The sequence below is a fragment of the Rhinopithecus bieti genome, unplaced genomic scaffold, assembly GCF_001698545.2.
Source record: "Rhinopithecus bieti isolate Rb0 unplaced genomic scaffold, ASM169854v2 scaffold_10347, whole genome shotgun sequence".
NCBI lineage: Eukaryota > Metazoa > Chordata > Mammalia > Primates > Cercopithecidae > Rhinopithecus > Rhinopithecus bieti.
In genome coordinates, this window is record NW_016806836.1 from 5,796,953 (window position 1) to 5,814,738 (window position 17,786).

General features: G+C 43.0%; 1 protein-coding gene across 1 annotated transcript in view; it reads left to right on the forward strand.

Moving 5' to 3' along the window:
- PTPRT (protein tyrosine phosphatase receptor type T) overlaps positions 1-17,786 on the forward strand; it is an 890,462-nt gene that overhangs the window by 752,811 nt on the left and 119,865 nt on the right. Inside the window, exon 15 of the mRNA XM_017878051.1 lies at positions 15,952-16,100. Within this exon, the coding sequence (XP_017733540.1) occupies positions 15,952-16,100 (149 nt within the window). The remainder of the gene's footprint in view (positions 1-15,951; positions 16,101-17,786) is intronic.

The window sequence follows — 17,786 nt, forward strand, 5'->3', positions numbered from 1 at the left end:
AAAAAAAAAAAAAAAAAAAAAAAAAAGCAGTTTCCCTTGCATGCTCTCTCTCTCCTGCCACCATGTGAGATGTGCCTTGCTTCCCCTTTGCTTTCTGTCGTGATTGTAAGTTTCCTGAGGCCTCTCCAGCCATGTAGAACTGTGAGTCAATTAAACCCTTTTGTTTATAAATTACCCCGTCTCAGGTAGTATCCTTACAGCAGTATGAGAATGGACAAGTATACCAACCAAATAAAAAATTCTACCAACTAGCCAGACACAGTGGCTCATGCCTGTAATCCCAGCACTTTGGGAGGCCAAGGCGAGTGGATCAACTGAGGTCAGGAGTTCATGACCAGCCTGGCCAACATGGCAAAACCCCATCTCTACTAAAAATACAAAAATGAGCTGGGTGTGGTGGTGCATGCCTGTCATCTTAGCTACTCAGGAGGCTGAGGTAGGAGAATTGCTTGGACCCGGGAAGCGGAGGTTGCAGTGAGCCGAGATCGCACCATTGCACTCATAGCCTGGGAGACAGAGTGAGACTCCATCTCAAAAAAAAAAAAAAAAAAAAACTCTACCAACTGTGTCATTTCTTTAAATATACTCACTGCCCCTAAAACAGGAGCAAGATCATTCCCTGTTTCACAATTGGTATGAAATGTATCATCTGCATTGGAGAAATAGGACCAAGATTAAAGAAAGGATAGAGTTGGGATCATGTTCATTGTTTTTTAAATTGGCCTCTTGAGTCCTACTTAAACTTCATTGAGTAAATTTTTGTGTCTTAATGTTTTGTTTATAATGTCTTATAAAAGGGTTGTACCTTGGAGAGAATTTCATTCCAATTTAGTTATAGCAGACATACATAAAAAACTTTACTTAAAAACTATACCTAAATGATTATGATATTTAACATAACAATGTTTCAGGTTATATTTTCTGGACGTTTGAGGTTTAGAGGCTTTTTCCCCATTCTTTCTTTTTATTAAGGTGCTTTATTTTTATTTATTTATTTATTTTGTAGAGAGGGTGTCACTATGTTGCCCAGGCTGGTCTTGAACTCCTGGCTTAGCAATCCTCCTGCCTCAGCTTCCCAAAGTGCTGAGATTACAGGCATGACCTATCATGACCTGCCTCCCTGTTCTTTCTTTGAAATAAATGTACAATAGCATTTTAGCTTGTTGATATCTGCAAGCTTGTTAATATCCTGCTGAGTTTCTACTAGGTTTGCATTGAATCTGTAGATCAATTTGGTGAGAAGTGACCTTTTAACAATACTGAGTCTTCCAGCCTAGGAACATGTATGTCTCTTCGTTTGATTGGATCTTCTTTGATTTCTTTCACCACCATTTTATAGTTTCTGTCATGTAGGTCCCATGTGTATTTTGGTGGATTTATATCTGAATGTTTCTTTTGTGGGTGCTACTGTAAATTGAGCTATTTATGAAAATTCGGATTCTATTTGTTCATTATAAATACACAGAAGTGAAACCGATTTTTGTATGCTGAAAAAAATTATATATATATATATATACACACACCTTTTTTTAAAAGATAAGAAAATAGATATCTCAGGTGGGGACATAATTTCCTTACTCAAAAAAGGCTACTGCATGAATGATGTGTTAGGCTGACCCAGGCCAGGTGCTTAGCCGTGGCCAGTATGTGCTACATGTGAGTTCTCATCTGTCTTGCCTTGTCCTATTCTATATTGCTCTAAAAGACAGGCTCCATCCAATTAATGATAGTTACAGGACTTAGAACTGTGTGATAGTTAAGATGTCAAGCCCTGGCCTCAGGCAGCCCTGGGTTTGGATCTTGGCCCTACCATATACCAGCTGTGTGATATTCGGCATGTCTCTCACACCCTCCAGTCTTCTTTTTCCTACGCTGCAAAATGGAGATAATACATGATAACATTCTAACAATACATCTCTAACAATCCTTATCTAACACTGGGTCAGGTTGAATGGGAAGTGGTGAGCTTCCTATCACAGAAGAATGGACCACCCCCTATCTAGAAAGGCACGGGGGAGTCAGGCTTCCCTGAGCCTTGCTCTGTGTGTTGAGATTATGACACCCTTCATACCCCACATAGCGTTATAAGCAGAACTAGTTCCCAGGTCTCCCCAGTCCTCTCAGATACTTGACCCACAGATACAAAGCATTTGAAGCAGTAGGCAGAAATAGTATCCCTGAAAACACAAACACCGACCAGACTTATCTTTCCATCAGCAGCAGTTTATGATTGCACATTAAATTCAATTGCTTTTCTTTAGGAGGATGGTGTAGGGACCCGTCATCTCTCACCCAGTGCCATCCATTCTAGCTTTCCCCAGGAGCGCAGACAGACCAGCCGCCTTCCTAGTGTACACTAATTAATTTATCTCATGCTTGTGATTTTATGGCGCTTAAGTGCTGGAGCATTTCTGTTTATTCTTCTCCCTGCAAAGCACCTCACGTTGCATAAAGGCCATGAATCTCTATTGCAAACGCCGTCTGTCTTGGACTGGAGAACAGCCCACCGGCTGTCTGTTGTCTTGCTGGCACTGCCTCTTACAGCCAAAGTAACACATCCATTAATTTATCCTTAATGACATTCTGACATTCCAATCAGTTCATCAGATGTTTCTTTTGCAAGACTTGTCCCGCACAGCCAGGCCAGGGTGCCAGGCCACTCTTGATGCATAATGCATGAGACATTGCATCACTCAGGACCCTGTGACAGACAGATGCATCTCTTACTCTAAGACTGTATGTTCCTAATAGCCCTGGCTCCCAGAGTGATTCACATCAATGCCTTCAGAGTTGTTTTCTTCTATGCTTCCAGCTTTCTGTGCTTCAGAGAAGCTGGTCAGTGCAAGGAGAGGGGCCTGGGCTCACAAACATAGATGCAACAGTGCTAATAGGAGGGAAAGTAAGGGTAAATCAACCCCTTGCTATAGTCAGAGTTTAGAGAAGCGTTCATTCTAATTCAGGTGGAAGAAGGGCCTAGGGCAAACCTAATATCTTGAATCTTATCATTACTCTGCTACTACTTAGAAATTAGGATCATGAAGACACTCGGATAACAATAATGGATATCAAGGAAGAAAGGAAAATTATCCTTAATATCCTCAATCTAACATATGAGCCATTTGCACATAGATATACTTCCTTATCGTTATAATCACAATGTAGGCACATTTTTATTTTCTAGTGTTTTTTAACTTAAGGTAATCCAGTTAGCATTTTTCCATGTCATTACATAGTTTTCATTTTTAATGGCCCTCCATCATTTTAATAGCTGCATAATATTCCATCCGGGGATGCACTATAATTTACTGAACTCATTCCCTATTGTTAGACATTTACGAGGCTTTAACCGATCGCTTGCTATTAAAGAAAGGCAGCCAAGTTGGGTGAGGAGGAGCGCATGCTCTCAGCAGGCTCAAATCCCACCTGTTCCCTTTACCTGTTTTATAAGTTTAGGATTAACCCTTGTGGGTCCTGAATTCCTCATCTATAAAACAAAAGAAATAATCACTACCTTGTTAGTGTTGTGAAAATCGGAGCTATGTTTAAGATACTAAGCACATGGTAGTATCTGCTAAATGTTAAACTATTACATTTACCTAACTATGCCAGTAGTAGGTGCAATTCTGCCCACCCCCCCCAAAAAAAATCTGCAATATCTAGAGACATTTTTATTGACATACCTGGGAGTAGGAGGAACTACTGGCATCTAGAGGGTAGAAACCAAGGAGGATGCTACTAAGCATCCTACAGTGCACTAGGTAATTCCCCAACACACACATAGCGAATAATTATCTGGCCCAAAATACCAACAGTGCTGAGGTTGAGAAATCCTGGCATAGAGGAAGCTGTGTTTCCAGTGGTACCTACATGATACATGTATATTTTCCTTCTTATTCCTTAGGATAAAATTCTAGAAAAATGGGAATTATGGATTAAAGGATAGATGGTCTTATGCCCATCTACAGTTTTGGGGTGGAGTGAGGGATGGATGTAATTGTGTGAGTGTGTGTATGTTTTGAGACAGAGTCTCACTCTATCCCTCAGGCTGGAGTGCAGTGGCGTGATCTCGGCTCACTTCAACCTCCACCTCCTGGGTTCAAGCAATTCTTGTGCCTCAGCCTCCCAAGTAGCTGGGATTACAGGCACCCTCCATCATGCCTGGCTAATTTTTGTATTTTAGTAGAGATGGGGTTTCGCCATGTTGGCCAGGCTGGTTTCGAACTGCTGTCCTCAGGTGATCCACCCGCCTCAGCCTCCTAAAATGCTGGGATTACAGGCATGAGCCACTGTGCCCAGCCTGGATGTAATATTTGAGGTGACTGATGAAGAAAAGATGGAAGATAAATGGTTTGTGATCCCTTCTGGGGCAGAGGATGACATTTCATAGACCAGTGGTTCTCAAAATATAGAACCCAGCATCTCCTAGGAACTTGGAAATGCAAAGTTTTTGCACTTACCCCAGATTTACCAAATCAAAAACTGTGATGATGGAGACCAACAATGCCTGCTTACCAAGGTGATTCTGAGGGATACTCAAGTCTGAGAATCATTGCCATGCACTACCTGCAATAGAAAGCCAACTTGTAGAATAGTAAGTAGGACCCTGCTTAAGTACAGAAATTTGGTGAAGGGTCAAGTCTTAGACATGGGGAAGCTCACATATGGGACAGGGCAACCATAAAGGAACAGAAAGTGTCACTCAGTTCATTCATTCATTCCATAAACATGTTTAAAGCTTGTACAACATTGTGGCAAGTGCTAAGCTATGTGCTAAAGGAAATACAAATACAATATACAAATATGTATATTTTGTACATTGATTACAATGAAAAGTGATGACAGAAGATAGGCAAATGACTGGGATATAAAACAGAAGGAAGGCCTGCCCTGTCAGGGAGAGATCAGAAAAGGCTTCCTGGAAGAAGTGATGATTTGAATGGGATTTGAAGGACTTGTGATCATCTCTTAATATGTTAATTCAACAAGTCTTTACAGGATACCTGCTTGTTCCAAAATCTATGTAAGGCCCTGGGGAATTGGTAGTGAACAAGGCCAACAAGGTTGTTGTCCTTGTGGTTATAGTCTAGCAGGGCAATAGCCCTGTGAGTTGGCCATTCAGCAAGAAGGAGATGTTTCTAGTTGGCAACTGAACGTCTAAGATGGGGTCGGGGTGAGAGGAGGCAGTTGTGAGTTGGTGAGAGGGAGATCACCCTGGAGTCCTGGTTTGAGATCTGAGATCACATGTGGACATGTGAGTGTGGAACGAAGAGGGAGGTTCACTCAGCTGTAGGGAAATAACCATAGAGCCTCAGCAACCAGGAGATACTGCTTGGAAGAGGTTGCTGGGGTAAAGCTTGAAGAATTCATGGTCATCATCTATCCACATACAGGCTGTGTTGGGATATAGCAGATAGACCGAGGAGGAGCATCCAAAGGGTGAGGCCTTCAGGAGACAGAGTTCAGCTCGGCCTCAGCTCAGCAAGGAATGGCCTATATAGGGAAGTGCAGTCCTGATGAGGAGCTGCCCATATAGGTGATGAGTTTGGGTTGCTGGAATTTGGCAGTCAGGGACTGGATATCCTCTGGCTGGGGGTGCTGCAAGGAGTCTCCTAGCTAAGGTAGGAAAATGACTGGGAGGGCCTTTCCAGCCTGGAGAATCCAAGATTCTACAACTTTTAATGATATGAAACTGAAGGTCAAAGCGTGAATAGGGGAAGAGCATCTGCCCCACTGTCTGGTTTGGTTTCGGGTCGTATGAGCAGGATATGGATAGAGCAAGATGAAACTACTGAGAGGAAAAATTAGTCACCTTGTTTCCCCAGAGTGCTCATCTCAGAAAGCAGATCAAACATAAAATTAAAAATTAAAGCAAGGAAAAAGTCATGCAGATTGCTGGGGCGAGGAAGGAGGATAAGGATAAAAAAGAACTAGCACTTGTTTATATCTTTATATGCCAAAGACCATGCTAGGGAACTATCATCATTTGTCATTTCTAATCATCACAGTAACTGCAAATTAGGGTATGTTAAATTCTATTCTATAGACGAGGAAACTGAGTCTCACAGAGTCATAGAAATGGAGACTTGATCACGATTCCACTGCTGTTTGGAGCCAAGTCAGTCCAGAGTCAGAGCCCATAGTATTTCTGCAACACCAAGAACAGAGGGGCCATCTCCCCAACCCAGGGGTTCAGAGCTCAGACAGCATTCATTCAGGGCAGCTCCCATTGTCTGAACCATGAATTCTGGTCACACTCTGCTTTGAAGCACTTTTTTCCTTCTTATCACCTATTACGTAACAAATGCTTATGTAGAGCTTATTTGGTAGGTGACAGATCCTAGTTAAGTACTTTCATGTTTATAAGTTAGTATCTACCTCAAAGCATTGTTAAGAAAATTCATTATAATTATTCCTATTTGACAGATGAGGAAACTGAGTGAAAGAGAGGTTTAGTAATTGCCCAAGCCTGTACAGCTAATAAATCATGGAGCCAGGATTTCAACCTAAGCAGTCTGGCTCCAAAGTCAATGCTGTTCCTACTAGGCTCTGCTTTAGGGCCCAGGGACCAGTGTGGCCACATACCCAGAGGGAGGAAGGCCACACCTGTGTTTTAGGCCTTCTGCTGCTCTGATTTCACTGCCAAATCCAGAGAACGGTCCAAAAGTGTCTGACTACTGCCTAAGTGGAAAGAGTGTGATTGGTAGGAGAGCCCATCCAGGCCAGAGAGGTAGCCACAGGCAGAATAAAGAAGCAGAGATAGACAGGTAGCGGCACAGACATGGACAGCAAGACAGCAAAGAGATGGAAGTAAAAGAGCAAGTCCTTTGGCCTTTCAGATTGTGATGACATCTGTTGCTGCTGCTGTTGCTGCTGCTGCTTCTGTACCTTTGCCATGCTGGGGGATTCACAAGCCCTAGATGAGGGTGATGGGGCAGGAGGGAAAGGACCCACCAGCTATGCCCCAGAATTGGTACCCAACAGAGGCAATGAGCAGACAGGATGCTCATTGCCTGCAGGCCGTGAGTGGTTGTGAGTGAGAGTTTTCTGGCTGCAGGTGTCTGTGCACATGTGTGCATATGTGTGAGTGTGTGTTTGCCTGGGGAGAAAGGGAGGCAGCTGAGAAAGGTTTAGGACAAGAGGAGATATGCGGTGGCCCTTTGCCTAAGCGTGACATAACAGGGAATCTTAGAGAACACTTAGAAGCTTGACTGCCAGTGTTTGAATCCTAGCTCTGCCTCTGAAAGCCTGAGTGGCTTTCTAGGGGTTACTTCAACTCTCTCTGCCTCAATGCTTTTATCTGTAAAACAGAACTAATAATACTCCTGGGCTCATAGTGTCACAACAGAATTAAAGAACTTAATAGCTTGTTTATAAAGGCCTTGAATAGTGGCTGGCATGGAATAAGTACTTTATAATGTTTGTTAAATAAATAACATTAATTTAGGACTTACTATTTTATGGTCACTTTATTAGTTTCCTCAGGCTACTGTACCAATGTCCCACAAACTAGGTGACTTAAAACAACCAAAATGTGTTCTCTCGTAATTTTAGAAGCTATAAATCCAAAATCAAGGTGTTGGAGGGCTCAGGCTCCCTCAGACTCTAGGTAGAATCCTGCCATGGCTCTTCTGGCGGCTGCTGGTGCCTGCCGGTCCTCCGTGTTCCTTGGTTTATGGCTGATTTCTCCCATCTCCGCCTTTGTTGTCACGTGGCATTCTTCCAGTTCTCTTCGGTCCGAATTTCCCTCTCCTTGTAAGGACATCAGTCATTTGGGAATCAGAGCTACCCTAGTGACCTCATTTTAACTTGATTACATCTGCAAAGACCCTATTTCCAAATAAGGTTACATGGACAGGTACCATGGATTAGGACTTGTGCAGCCAGAAAGTGGGTGAGTGGAACACAATTGAATCCATAACAATCATTTTAAAAGCATCAGGTATTGCCATGATTCTTAGATGCCAACTCCACCCCCCACCCATAGTGAAATCAATACCCAGAGAGGGGAAAGGGAGTGTTCATGGCAACTTAGTGAGATATTTGGAGATCTGGACCCGGCGGCACCCGGGTGTCCTACCTCCTAGTGTTCCATTTTCAAGAATGAAACTGTACTAATTCAGACCTGCTGAAGAGTTGGCCCACCTCCTTCGGTGGTTCTCAAACTTTGGCATGCAGTACAATTGCTTGGAGAGCTTACTGATCACCTAGAGTTTCTGATTCAGTATATCGGGGCGGGGCCAGTGAAGTTGCATTGCTAATACATCCCCAGGTGAAGGTGATGCTGCTTGTCCGAGGAAGCCACACTTGGAGAACAGCTGTTCTGCATTGGTGGTGCTCAAGCTTAGTGGCACATTATAATTACCTGGAAAACTACTGCACACCCAGAAGCCCAGGTTGTACCCCAGACCAATTAAATTAGAATCTCACTGGTAATTTTTAAAGCTCTGCAAATGATTTGCTCAGCCAAAGTTTGAAAGCATGGCTCTATAATATGTCAGTGGAGGTTTTTAGAGAAAAGCCATTATTCAGGGCATCTGCTTTAAAGTATTCATATTTCATAGATAATGAGGTTATTTAAACTAACATGGTTTCTTTGTATTTAAAATATTATCATACCAGAGTGCATTTATTGAATGCTTACTGTGTGCATACCTTGGACAAAGTGGTTTACCGGCAACATACCATTCAGTCCTCCCAATAGTCTTACGGGGAAGTACTACTCTAATCCATGTTTTACAGGCAGGAAGAAACTGGCATGCAGAGGGCCGAGTAACTTGCAAGAGCTCGCACAGTTAGTCTGACATGGAGCCAGATTTTGATGCCAGGCTGTCTGGCACCAAAGCCAATATATTAACTGCTGTGCAGTCCTGCCTCCTGATATGAGGGAAAGCAGTGCATTCTCCTTTAAATGCTACACACATCCATATCCCTGTTTACACTATTGATTCCTATATGATGTAGCTCAGCCTTTGCCTCAATTACAGTAGTTCTGAGTCAGTGGGGACATAGATGAATAAAGTTTTGCTGCATTTGTAAGACACCAGAATCATGTGTACCACAGACTGAATTTGCCCTTCTAGATTAGAGTAAGGGTGGAAGAAAGTGGAGCAGGTGTCCTGAGCTGGCAGGCAGAAAGCAGGGCTTGTATCCTACATGCTGTGCATCCTAGCTAAGGGACTACTCTGTCCAGGCCTCAGTGTCTTGTCTATGAAATGAGAAGATGCTGCAGTTCCCTGACAGTTGCAATGTGTAGCTTTAAGCTGAAATCTAGTCACACCAGCAGAGCATCCTGGATTCAAAGAGGACAATACCAGCTTTTAGTAGAAGCAGGGCCTCACTTGTGTGTGTATTTATTTATTTATTTATTTATTTATTTATTTTTGGTCCACTTCCTATGACTGAGATCTCTCTCTGACTCCAGGATTTCAATCTTCATGATTTCCCAGGAAAGTCTGTCTGGAGATTCCAATGGAGGATGGTCCAGAGGAGGAGCCTTGTGGGGAAGAGGAAGAGTACCTGATCAGTGTCTTCCCAGGAGAGTGGGCATGAATCCCTCATTCAGGGAAAAACTCTAGGTGGAACCCTGAAGACTCCTGCCCCCACCAGTTGGCTGGGTGGTCCTGTTCCTAACCCAGAAGAGAGTCAAGGGTTTTGCAGAGTCCAAATCCTGGGATCCTCCACTACCTCTTTTCTAAGTGGTTTCCCCGTCTCTACTTGAACTTCTCCAGTAGCCGGGAGCTCAATACTTGCAGAAGCCAAACAGGGCAGGATTCCTGTCTTGTTTTTCATATCATTATCTCCTTACTTCTAACAGCCACAGATTCAAAGTATTTGCTCATTAACTATTTGTCCAACAAATTAATGAGCAAAGAGGAGGGAACTTCTAACTTTGGGAAGCAGGCAAAGACTTCTAAGAGTAGGGGACATTGAGTTGGGCCTAAAAGGGTGAAGAGAAGGTTGCCAAATAAGAAAAATTGGGGAGGGGAATTCAGGCATTAGGTACTTCCAAAAGAGACCTAAGCAGTTCTACTTTGCTAGAAATTCCTTCATTGTATCAAGCCAACCTGGTCCTCATTCTGCCGCTGGGACCATAGAGACCCAGCCATCAGATGCATGAAAAGAACGTTCCTTTGTATTCCCTCTCCATGAGAAATGTCCCTGGATGTTTCATGCACTCCTCCTCTTGTAGCATGATTTCCACACTTTTAACAGCTCTTCATTCCTCTCCCATGAGCCATTCTACCTGCCAGTATCCCTTGTAAAGAGTGGCACTCAGAACAAATCACAGGACTCACAGTCCATCCTGGGCACATCCCCTGTCACCTACCCCTCACTCAGCTAACAAGCAAAGGTCAGAGAGAGCTCAAAGTGATCCGTTAGAAGGAAAAATGCCAAGAGCTATGGCCACGTCACCTCGTCCTCACCTGTCAGAAGCAGTAAACTTTGGATTGCTGTGTCTTAAAACATTCTTCAGCTTTGGAAATGTTCCTGCAGAGGAATAAACAGGCTTATGCATACTCTCTTTTTATCAGCTTTTGGTACCCCTGCTGGTGAAATTGTGTGACCCAGTTGGCAAAATCTCAGAGCAACTACAGGGAAAAAAAAAAAAAAACCCAATTCAGAAAGTCATAAGTACTTGAGTTTTGAAGGCTCTGAGAATTCCATGAATTATATGATCATCCCACGAGTCATGTGACTATTGGATGAGGTTTTCTTTTCTTCTTCAACATGCTATACCTGCAGATATTTTGTGGGCTCTGCGGGGGAAATCTCTGGCTTCCATGAACATTTTGTTAATTTTGCAAACATTCCAAGAAGGAAATGCTAAGTTGCCACCCAAAATATTTCTAATTACAAATATTCCAGGTCACCTGATAATTTTATGCAGGTGTTTCCTTCTCTTTCTTTGCATGTATCTACTTTTAAAATGGTTATAATTTGTGTTCAGAGTAAGAGGACCATCTTTTCTACACTTCAAATTGCAGACTTTTAAGTATAAATTTGTGCAACAAATTTATTGAGCCATGTGCCAGACACTCAGCAAGAAATTGGAGTAGGTGCAAAGAGTCAAAAGCCCTTCTCCTAAGAGGTTCTTGTCGTAGTAGGTGAAAGAGTTGAATCACTGCAGTTTGACTCAACAAGTACTTAGCTGACATGGCACCAAAACCCTCCCTGATCTGCTGCCAGGGTTCAAACCAGGTTCTACCTCTTACGTAGCAACAGGTATTTCTTCTTGGTGTTCGTCATCTTTGTGATTTTTGTCTCTACCTCTGTATCTGTTTAATGCCTGTCTTTGCCATTAGTCTTCATGTTCCATGAGGATTAAGGTCAAGAAGACATGATCTTGTAGCATTTAGCAGAGACTGATACATGTACCTGTTCAATGGATGAGTCAAACCAGAGGAGAAAATTATAATTCTATGTAGAAGAGCAGGGAGAAGCCTCAGAGGAGATGTGACACTTACATTGAGCCTTGGAGGATAAAAAGGAGGCGACCAGTGGAGAAGAAGAGGGACACATCAAGGAACATGGAGTATTGAGGAATAGTATGGTGGGAGGAGGTGGTTGATGTTTTCTGAAAGGGGAGGATAAGGTTGTGTGTAGAGAATAAGACTGAGTTGAAGCCTGGTCCATAGTTAAAGGGTCATAGTTTAAGGGTCCAGTGCCCTGTTCACAGATTTGGGTTTCTCTTTTGTTGAGAGAAAAAAATAAGGGCCTAAAAAGGTGAAGAGAAGGTTACCAAACAAGAAAAATTGGGGAGGGGAATTCAGGCATTAGGTACTTCCAAAAGAGACCTAAGCAGTTCTCCTTTGCTAGAAATTCCTCCATTGTATCAAGCCAACCTGGTCCTCATTCTGCCCCTGGGACCAGAGAGACCCAGCCTCTATGGTCTGGGGGTAGTAAATTAAATTATTTGGCTATGGAGATGAATATCAATTTTTCTGTGTTACTGAGAGGTCTTTTTTAACAACTTAAATTCAGAATTCTGGAAGAATAGATACAGATCCCCAAACTGTGGTCTTGTGTTTTATTTCCTTCCACAAATACCCTCTCCATTTCCACCTTGTAGCTGTTTTTGCCAGTTGCCAAAACATCTGTCCGTACATTAAAATGATTATATAACATTATTATCACCATGAACATACAGAGTCAGCCATCAGCTTTAAATACCAAGGAGGTAATATATCTGATATTTTTACAATTCTGTTAACTTTCCAATTTTAAATATGTGTTTTGGGGATGCTTAGTTTTCTTTTTTGAATACAGGTGTTCAGAGCTACCCAAACATTTCTATAAAGTACCATTTTTCATAAAAGCACTGAGGCTTTTATTATTATGATGATTCCTTTGAAAACCAATGATCTGTGCCTAAGACAACTCTTTCCATATTACTTTACCCTGAATGGAATGAGATTGGTTGAGAGTTCTGCCCCCAAGGAAATATCAAACCCTCCGAAACATACTCATTTATAGTTTTAAAGTTAACTCTCTTATCAGACTTCCTTTTATTTCCTGCTGGGCCCATGTGAGCAGAGCTCAGATAGAAGCAAAGAATCTGCTATATATCTTTTCAAATTTATGATTAAGAAGGTCACATATACATTTTAAACACACTCCTTTTTGATAATAAATGAAGAATAAAATTTCGAAATGTCATCAGCAGCAGAATTGCTCATTTTTCTTTTGTTGGCGTTCCCCCCTGCCCCTGTCTGATTGCCTGACCGATCCAATGCTTCATTTCTTGTTGTACGTCTGCCTGGAATCGTTTCACTGGTAGAACAGTGCGCCTGTGGCCAAAGCATTATAACCAGAAGATGCATTCCTCTTCCTGAGTACCTTTCTTTCCCCAAGCCAACTTGGAAAAAAAAATAATAATAATGAATGAAGAATTCCGTTTTAGGCTACATGTTTCTTCAAATGATGGCCCAAACATGAAGTATAAAGAAACTTTTCTCGGCCGGGCACAGTGGCTCACACCGGTAATCCTAGTACTTAGGGAGGCCAAGGCGGGCAGATTGCCTGAGCTTAGGAGTCCAAGACCACCCTGGGCAACATGGTGAAACCCCATCTCTACTAAAATACAAAAAATTAGCTGGATGTGGTGGCAGACACCTGTAGTCCCAGCTGCTGAGGCTGAGGCATGAGAATTGCTCGAGCTTGGGAGGCAGAGGCTGCAGTGAGCTGAGATTGCACCACTGCACTCCAGCATAGGCAACAGAATAAGACGGTCTCAAAAAACACAACAAACAAACAAAAAACGCAACTTTTCTCTTCTTGGTTGGGGTTCCTAGATCCAGTTCCCCTCTCTATGTTTCTCTACTGTGCTCTCTGCTTCTAGAGTGTATTCTATATGAAGTCTGTCAAAAAGATCACTTGCCACTTCCGACTTGTTGTTGGGTTCAGCTAATGAGAGCTGCCACAGGGGACCAGAGGAAGGGCATAAGGTGTAGTCAGGGCATTTTTTTGCCTCTGGTTCTCTCCCTGTGAGGTTGTCTATGACTGGCTGGGACTTTCAAGAGAAGCCCACTGCTTCTGCTCAGGGTGCCTCCTCTTCACAGCTCTCTCCTTCGGGGCTCTGGTTACTGCTTCCTCTATGTGTTCCTCTGGTCCCATAGGTAATAAACAGCTCTCCGATTGACGCGCTGTTATATCCTGGGTCCCTATACGCTTGTGACCTTTATCAGCAGACCTTTTATAAATAGACCTTCTTCAAACTGTCCTCATTTGGGTATGCCATCTGTCATTCTCCTGTGAAGTCTACACCTAGATCATGAGATTCATGTTTCAAGGAGGATGCTATCAAACTGGAATTTGTCCCACGTGAATGCCTCTAAAGCACTTCTAAGTTGAGATCTGGGGTTATTTTTCTTTTCTGTTTTCTTTGTGTGTGTGTGTGTGTGTGTTTTTGTTTTTGTTTTGACGGGGTCTCACTCTGTCACCCAGACTGGAGTGCAGAGGCGTGATCTCGGCTCACTGGAGCCTCCGCCTCCTGGCGGCCTCAAAAGTGATCTTACCACCTCAGCCTGCTGAGGGCTAGCCAACAGGTATGCACCACCACACTGGCTAAATTTTTGTAATTTTTTTGTAGAGATGGGGCTTTCACCATGTTGCCCAGGCTGGTCTCAATCCTGGCGCCATCAAGTGATCTTACCACCTTAGCCTGCTGAGTAGCACAGCGTACACACCACCACACCTGCGCTAATTTTGTAATTTTTGTAGAGATGGGGTTTCACTGTGTTTCCCAGGCTGGTCTCAATTCCTAGGCTCAAGTGATCTGCCCGGCTCAGCCTCCCAAAGTGCTGGGATTACAGGCATGAGCCATCGTGCCCAGCCTAAGTTGAGGTTTATCATTTCCTTTTATACTTCGTCTGGCAGCGAGATTGTTACCTCTTGAAACTATCTGTTTCGCGATCAGTGGGGCTCAACCTTGGAAAATTATTCCCTGTATTGCACTGCATTTGACCTCTCTGGGACATCTCTTCTTTGTGTTTTGAGACAGGAATGACCAAAATTGAATTTGCAGCCTACTCTTGTGAAGGACGGAACAAGGGACCTGGAGAAGTTTACTCTCAAGATATCTGATGTTTAACCTATAGCCTTTCATGTGATAGGACTATGACAGCTATATTTAGATGCATATTTGTTGGAAAAACTCAGAGGGACCATGTTGGCTTTTTAGAAATATTTGAATAACTCTTATATGCAAGAGGAGTTAGTCATATTTTTGTATCTCTTATGATATATCTAAGACCAATCCAGTTAAAATTTAAAGGACATAGATTTTAAATCCATAGAAAAGAACTTTCTAACCTTTTAGTTCCTCAGTGAGGTCAGAGTCTATGTCACTTGCAAGAATTCAGGGAGAGATGGGATCCCACAGTGGGGCTGCTGGGGAGGGAATTCGAACATTGCAATATAGTTGGATCCACTGGCAATAGTATAAAAAACAAGAATAGCAACTGCTAGGCATCAGGTGTCCACTATGTGCAAGGCATTGTGCTCTGTGTATTTTACGCATTGTCTCATTTAATCCTCACAACCCAATAAGATTGGTCCTGTCATCTGCCACAGTATATAGAGGAATGGTTCAGGATTTAGAGTAAGAAATTTGCCCTGGGTCTTGCAGCTGGCAGGCAGCACAGGTAACCTATGAACCTGAGTCTGTCTGACACCAAAGCTGATGGTTTTAACCTCCAATGGTTGGTGTCAGAATCACCTGGGGAACTTGATGGCCATGTAGAATTCCAGGTCCTGTCCTACTTCAGTGATCCAGAGCCTGTGTGTGTGTGTGACTCTTCAGGTGATTCAAATTTACACCAAAATTTGAGAAGCACTGCTCCACACTACTATTATCAAAATAGTGATATTATGATAATATCCGTCTGGTTCTGAGGGTCTTTTATTCCCGTGGGAATAAGACTGCATCAATTCAGCTGTAACTTTCCTTCCTTTGAGCTGTGAAACTAACCTGCACACTCATCCACCTCCAACCACCAGCCCCTGCTTCACTTTACTATTATTTGGTGGGTTTTTGATGAGCTCAGTTCCTGAGAAAGACAAGCCTCCATGTTTAATTTCATTCAGAGCCACAGAAACAGAAAGGCCAGTCTAGCCACTTCCTCTGAAAGGAGACTTGGGGAAAGGAATACAAGTCTTGTTGATTTCCTCTGAAAGGAGAGTGGGGGAAGCATTGTACGAGTCTCATTGATTTCCCATTTTAGGCTCAAACATAGAACACACGCATTGTCGGGGGTGAGGCAGCAGCGTGAGTCTCCTATTTCTGAGTAAACGGAAACCATTCATGGTTTGTTCTGCCTTGATTCTTTTCTGGAGAATGAACCAGATTTGGGGCTGAGGATGAGGATTGGGGAAGAACAATCTATCTTCCCAATGCTTTAATGCAACTGCCACCATCTGACTGTGGTTTTTCCCCTTGCACATGTCCCAAAGGAAGCTGGCCAAGAAGCAGAAGGAGACCCAGAGTGGAGCCCAGAGGGAGATGGGGCCTGTGGCCTCTGCTGACAAACCCACCACCAAGCTCAGCGCCAGCCGTAATGATGAAGGCTTCTCTTCTAGTTCTCAGGATGTCAATGGATTCAGTAAGTAGAGCCAACAAAGGGGAAGGGGACATCCGTGGCCCAGCTCGGCCCTAGTACTACTTCTGCTGTGAACCCCACACATTGATCAGGCGCTGCCAGGTGTAGGGTCTGGATGCTTCCCTGAGATGGACTGGGATGAAGGTTCTCCCTGACAAAGACTTGGGGCAGTTCATCCTAAGGTGAAAAGGAATATTTTAAAAATCAGATGGAAATGGGAGCAAGTCATCCTAACTGCTTGTGGACATAAATAGAGGCAGGTTAAAAATAATAGCAGTAAAAAAGAAAGAGGAGGAGGATGGTTATGTCCTTAAGGAGAAAATATGCCACACTGAATGGAGTGGCTTAAGATTTTCAAATCTGTGTTTCACATACACCACATAAGGTAGGTGAGTCATAGATTATGACTGTCTCCACTCTGAGTGCTTAGGAAACTGAGGCTCAGAGAAGCAACTTATCCAAAATACAATGGCTGATGAGCTACATATTTAGACTGGAAGCCACATCCCTCAAATGTTTGCCAGTTCCAAGCCACAGCCAATGTTCCAAGTGGCATTGGTCAGGGGCACCTGAGTCCTTGTGCAGAGTTAATAAAGGATCCCAAGATTTGAGTGGTTAAGATATCAGGGTTAACCCTTATCCTAAGGAGAACTCCAAGACTGCCAACATCTAAGGCTTCCTTGTGGACAGACTGGCTTCTATTCTTACAGCCATGATATCAGCCAGTTAATAGACTGGATTTCCCAGCCTCTTCCCAAATTGGGTAATGCAAGAAGTCTAAAAGAATCTGTACATACACGGATGTCCTCCACATACCATGTAAGCTACAAATGGAAGAAATTCCATTTTGTAAAAATCACTCAAGATATGATCAGTTGGGGATGATGGGGATCTATGAGAGGATAAAGAAAGAAAGAAAAAAATTACCCCCTTCTATAATGTAGACACTGTCTCTCATCCTCACCATAGTCCTGTAAGATCTTTAGTATTATTGCTCCCATTTTATGGGTAAGGTATGCAATGCTTAGTGTGTTTGGCCAGCCATCCCAGAGCCACACAGCTTGTTTTTAATGGATCCAGATCTGAGAGTAACTCAGGCCCATGATTTCTAAGCTCCAGTGCAGCACAGAACCCACCTGGGGAAATTTTCAACACATCCATATCTGGGCCCCACACCTGATCTCCTGAATCAAAATCTCCTGGGGGATGAGAGGTGGGACCCAACTGAGGGATATGGATTTTGTAAGTCATTCAGAGAGTTCTCATAGGCACCCAGATTTAGAACACAGCACTTGGACAGAGGCAATAGCTATGCTCAGATACTGATGTGCTGCCTTGGGGAAGAGAGATTAGTTTAAACCTACAAAAATGTTGAGAAGATTGCAGAATTAATAGTCATATACGCTTTACCTCGATTCACCAATTGCTACCATTTTGCAACATTTGCACTTTTGCACTTGGCTGTACTCACCCTCTCTCTCTTTCTCCCCTTATCCATTTTTTTTTCCCCCAAATATTTTGGAACCATTTAGAAGTAAGTTGCAGACGTCATGACACTCTACCTCCAGAGAATTCAGCATGTGTTTCCTAAGAACTAGGACACCTCTTGAACATAACCACAATAAAGTATAATCTTACTTCAGTGATCTAATATACCAGTTCACAGTCAAATTGCCTCAATGTCCTCCA